The sequence below is a fragment of the Halichoerus grypus genome, chromosome 10, assembly GCF_964656455.1.
Source record: "Halichoerus grypus chromosome 10, mHalGry1.hap1.1, whole genome shotgun sequence".
Lineage (NCBI taxonomy): Eukaryota > Metazoa > Chordata > Mammalia > Carnivora > Phocidae > Halichoerus > Halichoerus grypus.
In genome coordinates, this window is record NC_135721.1 from 29,129,904 (window position 1) to 29,145,066 (window position 15,163).

The following is a 15,163-nucleotide window of genomic DNA, read 5'->3' on the forward strand; positions in this document are numbered from 1 at the left end:
TCAGTCATTTTTAAGAGCATGAATTTGAGAGCCTTTCAAATATATGAAAGGAGCTTTCATGTCCACGTTTAGGTCCCATCTTTTCTAGGATAAATTTCTCCAGTTCCTCCCACAGGTCCTTCTGTGGCCGGCGGTACACCCATTAGCTACACTACAGTCTGTGAGTGACGCAGAGCAGGGCACCCAGAGCAGAATGCGATCCCACGAGGGTTGTGTGCCCGGGAACTACCTCTCCCAGCCTAAATATCCCGCCTCCATGAAAACATCCCAAGTTGCATTTGGCAGAAGTCCTGTCAGCCCATCCGTTCATCTCCTCCTGAACTGGCAATAACTCAAGCCACCAGGACATTTTCTCTTGCTCTTCTAGAGAAGTGGGTCACACCAATCCCATCTTTGTGCCATTGAGTTTTTTGAACCCAACTTAGAATATCACACCTATCGCTATGAAATTCTCCTTTAGTTTCATCTCTTGTAATCTTCCTGAATCTTAATTCTGTCATTTAGTGTATTAACTGTCCTTCCAACTTTTCTGTCATCCACAAAAATTTTTTTTAAAGATTTTATTTATTTATTTAACAGACAGAGACACAGCAAGAGAGGGAACACAGCAGGGGGAGAGGGAGAGGGAGAAGCAGGCTCCCCGCCAAGCAGGGAGCCCGATGCAGGGCTCGATTCCAGGACCCTGAGATCATGACCTGAGCCGAAGGCAGACACTTAACAACTGAGCCACCCAGGCACCCCATGTCATCCACAAAATTGATGAACATGCCACCTGCCTCTATTCTTATCACTGATAAAAATACACCACATGGGACCAAATCTCATGAGCCCCACTAAATACCTCATCTGTGTTTAGGGCAACCCATTAACAGACACGAGCAGCTATATATGGACCTAATGAGGTTGTCATTGACCTCAATACTTATCCTCTGCTCCACAGGACACCAGACTTAAAACCCATGAATGATTCCTGCTGCCCCTCCCGCTATGCCTTCTGCCCACTGATGTAACTTCACACATCCCCAATTTAAGCCACACACCCCCCCACACACACATCCACTGCAGAGGAACCATTCTTCAATTTTAAAAAATACCAATTTACTGAGCATGCTGTATGTCAGACACTGTGCTTTGGGTTAGAACTACAGAGATGAATTGGATATTCTCAGATTCTAGAATTGTGCTGCGGGAACTTCTGCCTCTACAGGTAGAGGGTCCCACCCTCTGGTCCTCTGCCCCCTCGAGGCCCTGCCGCCAGACTCTACCCTCCTTCTGGGCCCTCTGAGCGGGGACGGGGACCCCCTGCGGGCATGGCTGCTCCTGCTGGATTCCCAGGGAGGGAGGGGTGCCCCTGATAATTTCAGTTAGAATTCAATGACTTTGCCTCAGAACCATTCAGCTTCACACTACCATGTTTGATCAAATAAGCTTCACTGGCCTGGAAACCCAACCATGGAGTTAAAGTCGTTTGCGTGAGAAAAGGTGGCCAGGTCCCAAACCAGTATCTCACATGGAGCTCGCAGGGAGGGTAACCCGTGCGCAAACCCAGCATCGTGGATGGGCAGGGTAACCCGTGCGCAAACCCAGGACCATGGATGGGCAGGGTAACCCGTGTGCAAACCCAGGACCGTGGATGGGCAGGGTAACCTGTGTGCAAACCCAGCATCGTGGATGGGCAGGGTAACCCTGTGCAAACCCAGCACCGTGGATGGGGAGGGTAACATGTGTGCAAACCCAGGACCATGGATGGGCAGGGTAACCCGTGTGCAAACCCAGGACCGTGGATGGGCAGGGTAACCCATGTGCAAACCCAGGACCATGGATGGGCAGGGTAACCCTTGTGCAAACCCAGCACCGTGGATGGGGAGGGTAACATGTGTGCAAACCCAGGACCATGGATGGGCAGGGTAACCCGTGTGCAAACCCAGGACCGTGGATGGGCAGGGTAACCCGTGTGCAAACCCAGGACCGTGGATGGGGAGCGTAACCCGTGTGCAAACCCAGGACCATGGATGGGCAGCGTAACCCGTGTACAAACCCAGGACCGTGGATGGGTAGGGTAACCCGTGTGCAAACCCAGCACCGTGGATGGGGAGGGTAACATGTGTGCAAACCCAGGACCGTGGATGCTTCGCCCGGACGACAGCTCGCGCCAGAACCTCGGACGGTCCTCAGCCTCCTCGATAGCCCAGGGTCGTGGACCACTGCGCGGGGACACCCCACGGCCAGCTGCTGGCCGGGCGCGCGCCGGTTCACGTCCGCAAGAGGGAGCCGTCCGAGGGAAGCGGGCGGCGCGAGGCCGGAAGCCAGGCCACCGGGAGGGCGGGGCGGAGGCGACCCGGAGGCGCCCCGGAGGCCCGCTGCCCCTCGACGGCCGCCTGCTCACCCCCACAGCCCAGGGGAATCTCTGGGGCAGAAGCTCCGGGCCACCTGCGCTTCCGCCCCATGAGACTTCAGAGCCCTGAGGGCCGTGTGTCGTCGCTCCCGCTTGGGTCCTGTGCTGGTGGCTCCCAGATGGGCGGGGAAGAGAAGCTGGAGCCAGAGCGAAGATCATCACCAGGATCTCCGAGGCGGGATGTCGGGCCGTCCCATTTAGTGTGAGTTACGGGGAGTGGGGCAGGTGGGGTCTCGTCGGGGCCTCACCCAGTACCCTGCGATGCTCACGGCTCGACGACTCCCGGGAGTGAGGACCAGTGGGGGTAAGCCCGGCGCCCGGCGCAGCTCCACCTCGCCCTCTGCCGCGGTCTCCTCACCTCTAAAACGGGGTCGTGGTTGTCACCCAAGTCACGGGCTTATTGTGACTTACCGCTGCCACGGGCATGGCCAGTGCCTGCCGCCCAGCGCGCTCTCGGAGTGTTGGTGGTTCTGCGTTTTTACCCCGGGAATCCTTCGGAGCCAGTGTCTCCCCGGGACGCGGACGGGGTGGAGGAGACGAGCGAGCAAGCACGGCCGCACACATTAGGGCTCGTGTTCTAAGACTGCCTTACCCCTTTCGGGGTGCTTTTGTACACATTTCCCTCCGTGGCAGGCAGGTCAGGACAAGTGTTTACGACCTCAGCTCTACACAGGAGAAGACTTAAGGTCGGAGAAGGTGGGCGCGCCCCCCAGGCTCCCGGCTAGGGTTTGGTGGACCCAGGATGGGCCTTGCCCTGCCTTTCATCCTCCCATCACCCGGTTCCTCCTGGACGCCAGAATGTAAGCGTTCCCACAGACTGACGTGCCATTACTACCAAGTCCAAAAACACCAAGTCTCAGCTGTCCAAATATTTGTCAGCCCTCGGCGTTTGGAGAAAAGCGATTCGGTTCATACTTGTCCCAAACAAATATAAATGGCACCGACAGAAGGACCGGCGCCCAGGACAGGAAGGAGGGCTTGGAGATCCTTGCTGTCAGCGAACGGTTTCCCTCCTGCTGAAGTCTGCCCAGCATTGTAATTCTCTGTAGCATTCGAGGGGGCTGAGAGCCTCCAGCAAAAACGGAGATGCCACCAGCCCTGGTTTTTGGGTTCTGTTTTGGGTTTTTTTTAGGGAAAGGGCGTGTTTTGCCAGCAGGTGGCGACAGAGAAGCAGAAGGTTTAAACCTATTAATCATAAATCTGAACTGGGAGATCATCTCACCCAACCTGCAAATGTTATTCCCAAAGAAATTAAGGTTCACAGAGGGTCTGTGAGTTGTTTAAGGTCATACACCTGGTTAATGGCTGAGCCAAATTAAACTCCGTTCTCGCCATGAACTCAGAATGTGCACGAACACAGACTCGCCTTTCAAAATAGCCTGACATCCTCATCATACGAAGGAAAATACCACTTCTTTTGAGTGTGTTCATCATTGCAGCATGCAGCCAAGCTGATGGGCCCATCAGGCCCTCAGCTTTCTGAGCTGGGGAGGTGGGCAGAGAAGGGATAGAGGAAGAGAAACAGCTATTTTTGGTGTCCTTCTGAGGCTTCATAACACATTCGTGCTGCCTCTGAGCGCTTCCTGGCCATGACCGCCCCACAGCCGTCAGGGACTGCAGGGTAAGAATACCCCTTCCCGACCACCCCTTCTACTTTATCAGCACCAGCTTATAGTGGGGGCGTTCACCACTTTACTGAAAGGCCAGGCGCCGCTTTGCTATTTAGTGCGCAGGTGGCACGGCGTGAGAAGCAGATACTCAGGAAATGAGGGGACCACCTGCCCTCTGAAGGGGCCTAGATTTGTTCTGTGTCGTTCTAAGGAAGAGAACATAAACAGATGGGTAAGTCAGAGGTACCTAAAATGACTTTGGGCACATAGTGGGTGCTTCATAAGCATGGATAGAGGGATGGATTAAGATTTCAGATCGATACAATGAAACATTTTCTAACAGTCTCAGTGGTCCAAGAAGGAATGTACTATCTTGGTTGACTATGTAATGAATTCCCTGTCCCTGGAGGTATTCAAGCACCAGCCATGCAGTCACTTGGTAGGGATGTTGTAGAAGCATGCTGGGGGAGATTGGTTTGGATTGGGTGAGCTTTTGGGCCCCCTCGAATCCTGGGATTCTTATTTTCTATGATTCTTGGTGCACAGTGAAAGAATGGAAAAGGCAAAGATGTTTCTGTCTTTGGTTTTCAGAGTTTTCCAAGAGAAAAATCCTAAAGGTTTTAGGTGGCCTTCTAAAGCCTGGTCCCATGTTCCTTTACTGAACTCTCTGCCACAACTGAAAAATGTTATCATCCTGGAAGTTCATTTGAGAGCTTCTGCTGGTTTCACCTAAATAACAAGTTTGCTTCTTTTTAATTTTGAAAATCAGGGGAAATAGACTTGTGGCAACCTGGATCGGTCCTTTTAGATGCAGGTAATTATGCAGCCCAACCTCCTGGCCATGACTAGATGGAGACACATAGGATGACAGAATTAGGAGAGTCTGACAAGCCAGCGGGTGGCGCAGAGGCCACTCTTGTCCATCGGGTAACAAATGAGAAACGTGAAGACTAAGATCTACAACGGGAGTGAGTGGGTTCCTCGCTCCCAAATGAGGCTTCAATGCTCATTCCATCTCGAAGTATACCCTGACTTCCTGCTATTTCCCCTTCTTTCTTTGCAGAGGGGTATTCAGCTTTCCCTTCACGTGAATGGGTGTTGTTCGCTTTTTACTGAATTAAGTGTTTGAAACTCCAACAGCAAATCCAGCTCTCGGTCTGAGGGCAGATTTTACTGGTAGGGAGAAACGGGGTGGAGGAAAGGACGCTGGCCTCTCATTTCTTCCCCCCTCCCTCCAACATGGAGCCTTGGACAGTTTCTCTGAGAGGCTCCTGGCTGAGAAATGCCGTTAGACACCCAAAGCGAATTTTTAAAATGATGGGAGGAAGTGGGATGAGCAGATTGACCTTTCATGGAAAGATGAAATCATGTGCTTGGCAAATTGGAAAAACTAACAAGCTTAGAGAAAGCTCACCGCAGCCAAGAGCGAGCAGAACCTCCAGCACCTTCCTCCTCTCCCAGAGCCTCTGGGAGGGTGCCCCCGGGCATCCCAACAACAGGGAGACCAACTGACCAACTTCTGGTGCTCCCTGAGAAACTCACTGGCCTTCCTGAGCCTGAAAAGATTCTCATTGATTGTCTTTAATCCCTTAAATGATACATGTGTGAACTTGGCTCCCATGTAAATGGCTCTAAAGAAAACTCCTGAGCCTGAAATTACACACACACGCGCACGCGCGCGCATGCACACTCTCAAAGCACAAAACCCTTTTGCAGCTTTATCTCTAACCTCAGGCTGTGGAGGGGAGGGGTTGCTCTCTGGACCCTCTTACTTGTTTGCGTTACTGGGGATCTTAGGTCCTCCCCTCAGTCTATATCTGCTGCCATTAGATTGTCCATGTGTCTCACCCATCTTTGTTCATTGACTCAATCACCAAATGTTGACCAAGGACCTACATGGGGTAGGCACAGTGAAGGTTTACATGATGAGCAAGACCCATGCCCTGACCTTGAGATTTTCAGAATTTTACAGAGGGATAATTTACACTGGCCAAGTGTTTCCTGCTTGCGGGTAAGGAAACTAAGGCTCAGACTCTGTTAACAGGCAGTAGGGAACAGACCCAGGTCTTCTGACTTCAAACCCCCTGAGCACCCAGGAGAGTCCCGTGTCTTTAGTAGGCTGTCAGTAATTCATTCTTATCTCTGAAGGCGGGGGCAGTGTGGAGAAGAGCACAGTCAGCCTTAAGCCAAGCCTCCCCCCGAACCCCAAGCTGGGTGTGAATATCCATTATGTCCCCATCCCTGGGGTAAGGCCAGATGCTTCCTGTTCTTGTAAGTCACCAAAAGTTTTACTGCTCTTTCCAGGATTTGTTCCAAAAGAAGAATTAAGCACACAGTCTTTGGATTCAGTATCCCAGGGAGATGCAAGTAAGTGCACTGACAACTGGAAACCCAGAGGGGCTGTGATATCCGATCTGCTCCCCTCTCTCCACACTCAGCCCACCCAAACCCCCTTCTCTCCCACCCTGGATCTATTTATCTCCTCTCTTCTGTCACTTTGTTCTAAGGGGAAAGGGAAGCTTATGGAGGATTTAAACTGTCTGTGTGCACGAAGGGGAAAGGATCAGATTTTTTCAACATCACCATGGCAACAGGGTGGGATGGAAAGGGGAGACAAAGGAGGAGGTTAAAGGAAGAGACAGCCTTGCCAGCAGGGTCAGTGGCCCCGTGAACAGGATGGCAGACAGAGCTCTGAGCTGGAGGTGGAAATGCGGAGAAATAGGCAGATTCAGGAGACAGAGAAGGACGAATCTAGAGGTTTGGAGGTGGAGGTGTGAGAGAGGAAACCGACGAAGATGATTTGAGCAACTGGAATAATGGGCGCTGCCATGAGGACCACTAGGATGGGGCAGGTGGGGGCAGGGAGATCGTTTCTGACTGCCATCTTCCACAAGACATTCGGTCTAGTAGACAGTTGACTACCCAGATCTGACTTGAGAAGGAGCAGCCCACCTGGGAATTCAGAGTTGGAAGATGATGAGCTAGGATTCAAAACCAAGGTTATGAAAACAGGAAAGGTGACCGAGGGAAACGAGGGCTTACACCTGAAGAACTTCAGCACTAAATAGGTGGAGGAGAAGCCACCTGAAGATACCAGGAAGGAAGGATCAGGGAAAAAGAGGAAAACCAAGAGGCAACTGAGTGTTGCAGGCCAAGGAGATCACCTGCAGATTCCCTCAGAGAGTCGTTGCAAGTCAGCCACCCGTGGGCTGGGAGTCACAACCCGGCTATGTAGGAGAATCACCTGAAGACATTTTTAAAAACTCAAGATGCCCAATTCCTGGCTCATACCTACTGAATCACCCTCAGCCTAGATCTTCCTACCCGGGATCCAGGTTAACCACATCAGCATCACCTGTGGGCTTGTTAGAAATGCAAAATCTCCTGCTCTACCTCAGACCTACTGAATCAAGTGATTTCTTTGCATGTCAAACCTTGAGAAGCCCATCCCAGAGTGATTCCCAGGCATCTTCCTTTGTTGAAGCTGCATAAGCAAATCTGATACATATCCAGGGTTAAGAAACACTAGCCTAATGCTTTGGACAGCACAGAGTATTCATCTATAAAATCATATGTTGGAGAAAACCAAAGCAATTAAGAAAATTGGTAGATTGATTCCTGTGGACACTCTTACCTTTTCTTCCTTGTCCTCCAACCTCTGTCCTCTGTGACAGTAATAAATTGCTCATGCTGAACATTTAGTGACTCAGTTCTATCCTGTAGTATTGATGTCATCTTCCTATCGGCATGTTTTCGTCTCAGTACGAGGAGGCCACTAGGTCTCAGCACACACGCAGAGCTGAAACCATGATCAGTAAAGCATCGTGGGAAATGGAGAGCATGGGTGATTCCAATGTCAGCCATCAGGGTAGTGAGTAAAGAGAGCCAAGCAAATAGAGGGCATCTCAGCTTCTTAAAACCTAGCTATGAAGTGAGCACTTCAATCCTGAGCACAGCTCAAGAGGTAAGAAATAAGAAAAAAATTGTCTATGAAGAAGCAAAACAGAGACTCAAAATCCATGTGCTTTATTTATTTAAAAAGAAAATCACCTTTGGGCCTCATTCTAATTAAGTTATTTTTTAAAAAAAGTTTTCATTTTAAAAAGCATATTGAGCTAATCTGCTGACAGCTGGAAGGAAAACCCCTGACCAGGGGCACGTCTCCAACTTTCATGTGCACACAGTTCACCTGGAGATCTTGTTAGAATGGGGATCTGATGCTGTAGATCTGGGTGGAGCCTGGGAGTCCTCATTTCCAGCACACCACAGGTGCGGTGAGCAGGGGGCCCTGAAGAACACCACTGCCACCTGCTGGCAACAATTCTCATTGCCAGCTCAGACCCACGGAAGAAGGGGTTGGCCCTGCGTGAGGTGCAACATCACAAGCCTTAGAACAGTTCTGCTTCTCTTCTGCTTTTTCCCAGGCTTCCACGGTATCGTTAAGCCTCTCACTTCTTGCTTTTATTTGATTCTTCCAATCTTCATCTCCAGGATCATGCTTTGGCATAGGCAGTTTGGGGGCAGCAAAGGACAGGGGAAGCCAGCTGAACAGGACGACTTGGCGGGCACTGAATGTCCAGGCAGACGGGAAATAAAAGTTTGCAAGATCCACTAATGAGCCAAGGCACTGATTCCAGGTGGAGCAGAGTCAGCCAGGCCCAGGAGGTCTCTGTCATCGCCTACTTCTCCTCTGCCTTTCATTGCCAGGCGCCAGTGCAAGATGATGAAGCACATTCTCAGATATAACTTTTTTCCTTAATCTGCCAATTCTGCAGTATCACTCTTTAATAAGTATCTCTTATCGATTCTGCTTAACGCTGTGTCAACTCATGTCCATTTCTTGCTCTCGTTTAATATATACCTATATCCCTCCCTGCCTACTGATCTCCTGGGGAATGGGAAGACCCCGGTCGCACAGAAGCAATGCAACATGCATCGGAGAGAAGAGAAGCCTAGTGGTGGCCTCCTGGGCAATCGTGCTGCAGCCTAGAGAGCTCCAGGCTTGTCCAGGTGGCTGCATGCCCAGGCAGAAAGGACAGCACTGCTCGCATGTCCTCGTGGATACTGCAGCCCAGAAATTCCTACCTTTACTGTCCCTCTCTCTTTCTTTCCCCCATGGAACTCTGTTTTGAAATATTTTTGTCTCCCAAATCGCAGCTGTTCAACGATTCATTCCCCTCCTAATAAGAACTTCTGAACAGTATTGAATAATCAGTTTTATCATACTAAGATGATGTAATTTCAATCGAGAGCAAAGAGGACATTAACTATTAGCTTATGTGGCTTTCCACCAACTCCTGCAGCGTTTGAAAGGTTGAGAAGAGCTTTTAGCCCCCTGCCTTCCTCATAGCCTTCGTGTATGCACAGGGGTCCAGAGATCCTAGCCAGAACAACTGTCCTAGTCCTTATCACAACTAAAAGAAAGGAAAAAAGTCAAAGCTTGCTACAAACAAGTCCTGAGATGTGTAGATATATGTGGGTAATTCTACGGTTGCCTCACCTGGGGAAGTGAAGACACCTGGTATCAATTTCTCATTCTACCATTCCTGCCCTCCCCTTAGCACTGGCCTTGCAGAATTCTTCATACCTTTATAAAAACCCAGCACATAATTCTACAAAATTAAGATGAGGGTAAGAGACCGCAAGCTCCTGAGACTCAATCTTGGTGAATTCTACATCTGGGGGGTCTGCACTGAAGTGGTCTGAGCCGGGGAAACCATCCTCAGGGCTTTCCCACACTTGACCGGGAGGCCATTGCTTCTGAAGGCTCTAAGTTGGCTGATAACAGAGAATTCTTTTTTTTTTTTTAAAGAGTTTATTTATTTATTTGAGAGAGAGAGAACGAGAGAGAGCGAGTACATGAGAGGGGGGAGGGTCAGAGGGAGAAGCAGACTCCCTGCCAAGCAGGGAGCCCAATGCGGGACTCGATCCAGGGACTCCAGGATCATGACCTAAGCCGAAGGCAGTTGCTTAACCAACTGAGCCACCCAGGCGCCCTGATACAGAGAATTCTAAAGCAGTTATAGAAATAAGTGCTAGCCCAAGTGTCCAGGACCTTGGTGCCCAGTGAAAATCTGTTATGAACTTAAATAAGTGAATATACCCTGCGTCTTGCCATTACTTTTTACTTTCTTTGCATTGGATTCTCAGGGGGCCCTGGGGGAGAAAGAGGAGAGAAAGCCTGGGTTAATGCAATGAGAGATCATCAGAATAACAGAGCCCTTTTCCATTCCTCAGACTGCAAAGTTGACTTGTCATTTTTAATTGATGGGAGCTCGAGCATTGGCAAACGCCGATTCCGAATCCAAAAGCAGTTCCTGGCTGATGTTGCCCAAGCTCTTGACATTGGCCCTGGCGGTCCACTGATGGGCGTTGTTCAGTATGGGTAAGTGCTGTTCTTAATCCAGAAACCGAGTGATGCCACATGCTGAATCTTGTGCCACAAATAATACCAACGTGTCCTATAGCACAAATTCATCCTCTTCCCTAATACAAATGTAAATGAAAGAAATGGCAGCAATTTCAGGTGCTACTTAAGAAATCTGACTTTTCCAGAAGGGAAGGACAGGTTAGTGAACACTTAGAAGTAAATGGCATTTGTACTCAGGATTCGTAGAGAGAGTATTTATTTGGGAATGAGGAGAGCTGGATTCAAGTCTTAGCTCAGCCAGTAACAAGCTACGTGGTCTTGGGCCAGGGCTTCGCCTCTCTGTCCTCAGTTTCCTTTTCTGTAGGCCAAGAAGGTGGACTGCACCCTGTGCCCTGTCCACCTATAGGTAAGACGCCTAGAAAATACGGTGCTATAGGTTGACCTTTCTCTTTTCTCCATATGGCCTTAGGCCTTTGTGCTAGTCCTGGAAAAGGTTACCAGGTAATGGGGAAGACTAGGTGGGGAGGGGAGTGGTCTCTATCAGTCAGCTGAGCACCAGGTGACTGTCCCCAGTCCATCCTATTATTCTAGTTAGGGTAGAAATTGAGCATTCATACTGACATCCAAGCTCAACCTTTTCTCTTATTGGGGGTAATAAGTCAATCTTATTTCATAATAATAGGTTTCTCCCTAAACGCCGATATACAGATGTTAACAGATAATAAGCAAACAATCGGAAGAGCAAACAAGCACAGATCTTAAATGATAGATGGACTTTTGACCAGGAACCATTAAGGGCAGGATAATGGTCTCACTTTCCACAAAGGACCCTCGGACACAATATGAACCCTCCTTCCCCACAGATCTTCAGCTTAACCTTAACAATGGAAACTAACATAGACCTTGGTGCCTCTTGCTGAGAAGCCGCGGCCCCAGCTTATTTGCCTGCCCCCCCCAAAAAAGTAAAAACATTTATACCTGACAACAATCAGAGGGTCTCCAGATCCTTCAAAATTTCCCAAGGATCTCCAGGAGCAGTATTTTAACCAAGGTTGTTCTATCAAAGGCCCTAGAATATTGATTTTTGAACTGTCAAAAGAAATAATCAAAAACCCTTTATTTTCATAAGAACGTATAACATTTGTATTTTTAGCATTAAATCCCAATAACACATGTAGTACTGTCTCCTGTTCCTGTGAAGAAAAATTAGTAGATGAGTTACCTGGCACTTGTATATAGTCAGAGTCAAATAGATGAAAATAACCAATTGCTGCAAATGTCAACTCTCGATGTCAAAGGATCTATCTTGAGGACTTTAACTTGAAGTAGAAAAATAGGATTTTTTTTTTTTTTGGTCCTTGTTTTCTTGTTTTCAAAATGTCAACCTATTTTCATTCCTGCACTACTTTTTAAAGATAGCAAACAGAGAGCAGTCTCCTCTGGGGAGGATATGCAAGCATTTTAGTACCAGATGTCCCCGGTCAATTTTATTGGGGGGTTCAAAGCTTGGTGTGTCATCTTGCATTAAAAATATCTGCTTTAAAAGCTGTGTATACTAAGGTTTACAGTATAATATGAAAATAAGCTAATAAATATGTCAAGGAAAAGAAAAATGGCAGGAGAAAAGTGTGTGCCAGTCAGAAGGTGGATGAACGAGCCAATGTAGCAAGGAAGGAAAACCAATTCAGTAAAGGCTCCTCCTCGCCCCCAGAAGACCATTTCCCCCCACGTTTTCCTAATATGATCACCATTTGCAGGAGAGAGTTACCTCCATGCTTTCCAATTTCACTTTCTAAAAATGCCTTGCTGTTCGTCTTTTTTGCGTCCCCGGTCCTTATTAATTCGGAGCACTTCAGAGAAATGGTGTCTGTTTTCCTTCACTTTATGCTCATAGAAGTGAATCAATCATCGGCACCCTCCTTAAGCCACAGGGCGCAGGGGAAAGCACAATGAACTAGTGACAGGATATCTTGAATTCTGGCCTGAGCGCTGCTGGGTGACCTAAAGCAGGTGCTTTGACCTCTCCATGGGAGCACTGCCATCTATAAAGTACTGGGGGTGGATGGGATGATGTATTAGGGCTCCGGCAGCCTGATAGTCTGTGATTCAGTGACTGGCTCTGTACTCGGAAGACACCCAATAAATGAATGTTGGGCTAACAGACTAGATGAGCCGCTTCTCCCTTCCTTCCAGCCTCGGTTCCGGTTAGAAATAGGTGGGGACAGGAGGTGGGGTGATTAGTAACAACATGATGTTTTGCACGGAGGTGATGCATCCTTCAGTGGAATGTGGGGAACACAATAAATTGGAGGGTGGTATAAGAAGGGTGTGATGAGGCACGAGGGGAAATCCTCGTGCACAAGTGAAATTGCTTGATTTCAGCCTCCTGGCTTTCTCCTTGAGGGGTTCCCTCCAATCCTTTCTTTACCAAATGGTCTTAGTGCCCAGAGAGGGAGGGAGTGGGGCGGAAAAGGGGAGGAGGCAGGAGTCAACGCAGATATGGGGTCTGTGTTTCTGGAAAAGGAAAAGCAGGAAGAGCCAATGCTTGGCCGGTTGAGAATCTGATTCTTCTCCTGGTGCAATGCCCACCTTACCATCACTGGGATCAGCCCTGCTCTCTCAGAATCACAGAGCCTTGGGGCCATAGAAAGATCCTGCTTCCACCTCCTGGTGATAGAGAGGAAATGAGGCTCTAAAAGAAATGACCAGCCCATCAAGGATGAGCCCTCCAAGGAGAGGCCAGTGCTGCCCTCAGAGAGGTTGAGTGACTTTCCCAAGAGCACACAGCGAAATGCATGACCTCTGGGGGGAGGACAAATATTAAATCTTGGGTTAATTCCTAAAATGTCAAACAGAATTGACTTCAAAGCGAAGATTTTGCTCATCTGCCCAAAAAGCTTCTGACAAGTGAGGCTTTCCACCACGCTGAAGACGGAGACACTATCCTTAGACAAAAAGCCAAGGACCGAGCCCTCATCTGGCACGTGAGTTCTAATGGAGAAGTACACAGCAACAGGCTCATGATCGCACTTAATACCAACGGGGACTCAGAAAGGCTGAGTGAAAGAACAGCCAGAGCAAGTAGCTGTTCGGTGAACTCTAGCCTGCGGAATGAATGAAGCCACGCCGCTTGCATTTTCACGGCAGCTAAGTGCCCCCTGACCTTCAAGATGATTTTGTTTTAGTCTCCAGTTTCAGGATAAATGGAATAGAATTGCACAAGTTCTTTTGAACTCTGTAATCAACCCTAGGATATCAACAGTTGGAAAACAGTTATAGAACAAAGCAAAATGCTGGTTTTTCTTCATTTCAAAATGAAATAGGCTTTTCTTTGCTCATGGTTCTGTCACAGCTGCCCAGTGTTTTGGAAAGTGGCTCTGGGGTGGGATGCACATCCCTCCTCATCTTACCTGTCGGCCCCGGACTGAAGAGCTGCGGCTATCCTCAGCGGCTCCCCCCGCCCCCTCACTGTCACCCTCTCCCAGAAGGAAGGATGCCCAGAGGCTCCCTGGGTCAGCTGGGCCACCGTGTGGGAGACGGTCGGAGTGGAGGGAAGAACGAGTATCAGGACAGGTGTGGCAGGCAGAAGAGTGGCCCCCAAACTCATCTACCTCTGAGTCCCTGGAACCTGTGAATATGTTGTCCTCACATGGCAAAAGGGACTCTGTAGATGTGATTAAAGTTAAGGACCCTGAGATGGGGAGATTATCCTGGATTATCCAGTGTCCCCATCTAATCACATGTGACCTTGAAAGCGGAGAACCTTTCCCTGCTGTTATCAGTCAGAGGAACATCTGACTATGGAAGAGCGGTCGGAGATAGACGACTGCTGGCCTTGGAGATGGGGGAAGGGAGCCGTGAGCAAAGAATGCAAGCAGCCTCTAGAAGATGGAAAAGACAACAGAATGGGCCCCCCACCCCCACCCCAGAGCCTCCAGAAGGGAACACAGCCCTTCCAGGGAGACCCATGTCCGACTTCTGACCTCCAGAACTGTAAGGCTAATGAGTGTTGAAGCCACTAGGTTTATGGTCACTTGTTACAGCAGAAATAGGAAACTAATACATTCTGGCACATTCTCTTGAGTCTGCAGCAAAGGAGGTGTGGGCAGGGCTGGAGCCTGAGACAGCTCCATGGGGCTCAGAGCAAGTAGGTCCCAACTTCACACTGGCATTACCTAGGGAGCTTTAAAAATGTTGATGCCCGGGTCCCATTCCAGACTTATTAAACCAGAATCTGGTTAATACCCAGGAGCTGGTATTTTAGTCTGTAATTCCGGTCTGTTGCCAAGAGGGCAAGAGACAGCTCAGCTTCCCAGGAGTCAAGTGGCCACGCTGTCCAGAGCCCAGATCCCTCCAATGCCCACCCCAGTCTTCTCCCGCCCTCCACTGCCTTTACAGAAACTACCAGGATCTCAGAGCCCCTGCCTGTCATCGGCTCTCCGGGGCCGAACCGCACAGACTGTGCCTCTACCCTACACTCTAAGAGACAGCAGGTGAGCCCTTGAGCCACAGTCCTCAGGGACACCGTCTCAAGGCTGAGTGAGCCATGAATAACATTTACCCAAAAATCCTATGCTTTTTCTGTTCCTCCCCATTGAGTCCTCCCAGAGGTTAAAAATAAAACAAGGACTGCACTTGACTTCCACCACTTGCATTCACCAGCTCCCCTCCCCGCCACCATCGCATGTTGACTGGGCTTATCGCAGTGCTCCCCTGAGATCATTCTCCCTACGTCCTGATCCCTAGATCATTGTGCTAGAGAAGCAGATGGCCACCTCGGTGCACATT

The 15,163-nt window shown here is 49.3% G+C and overlaps 1 protein-coding gene across 3 annotated transcripts in view; it reads left to right on the forward strand.

Annotated features, from left to right (window-relative positions):
- The window catches only part of VIT (vitrin), a 100,995-nt gene that overhangs the window by 67,257 nt on the left and 18,575 nt on the right, over positions 1-15,163 (forward strand). For all 3 annotated transcript variants that reach the window (XM_036121500.2, XM_078056182.1, XM_078056183.1), the window contains exons 9-10: positions 6,310-6,372; positions 10,243-10,390. In XM_036121500.2, the coding sequence (XP_035977393.1) occupies positions 6,310-6,372; positions 10,243-10,390 (211 nt within the window). The remainder of the gene's footprint in view (positions 1-6,309; positions 6,373-10,242; positions 10,391-15,163) is intronic.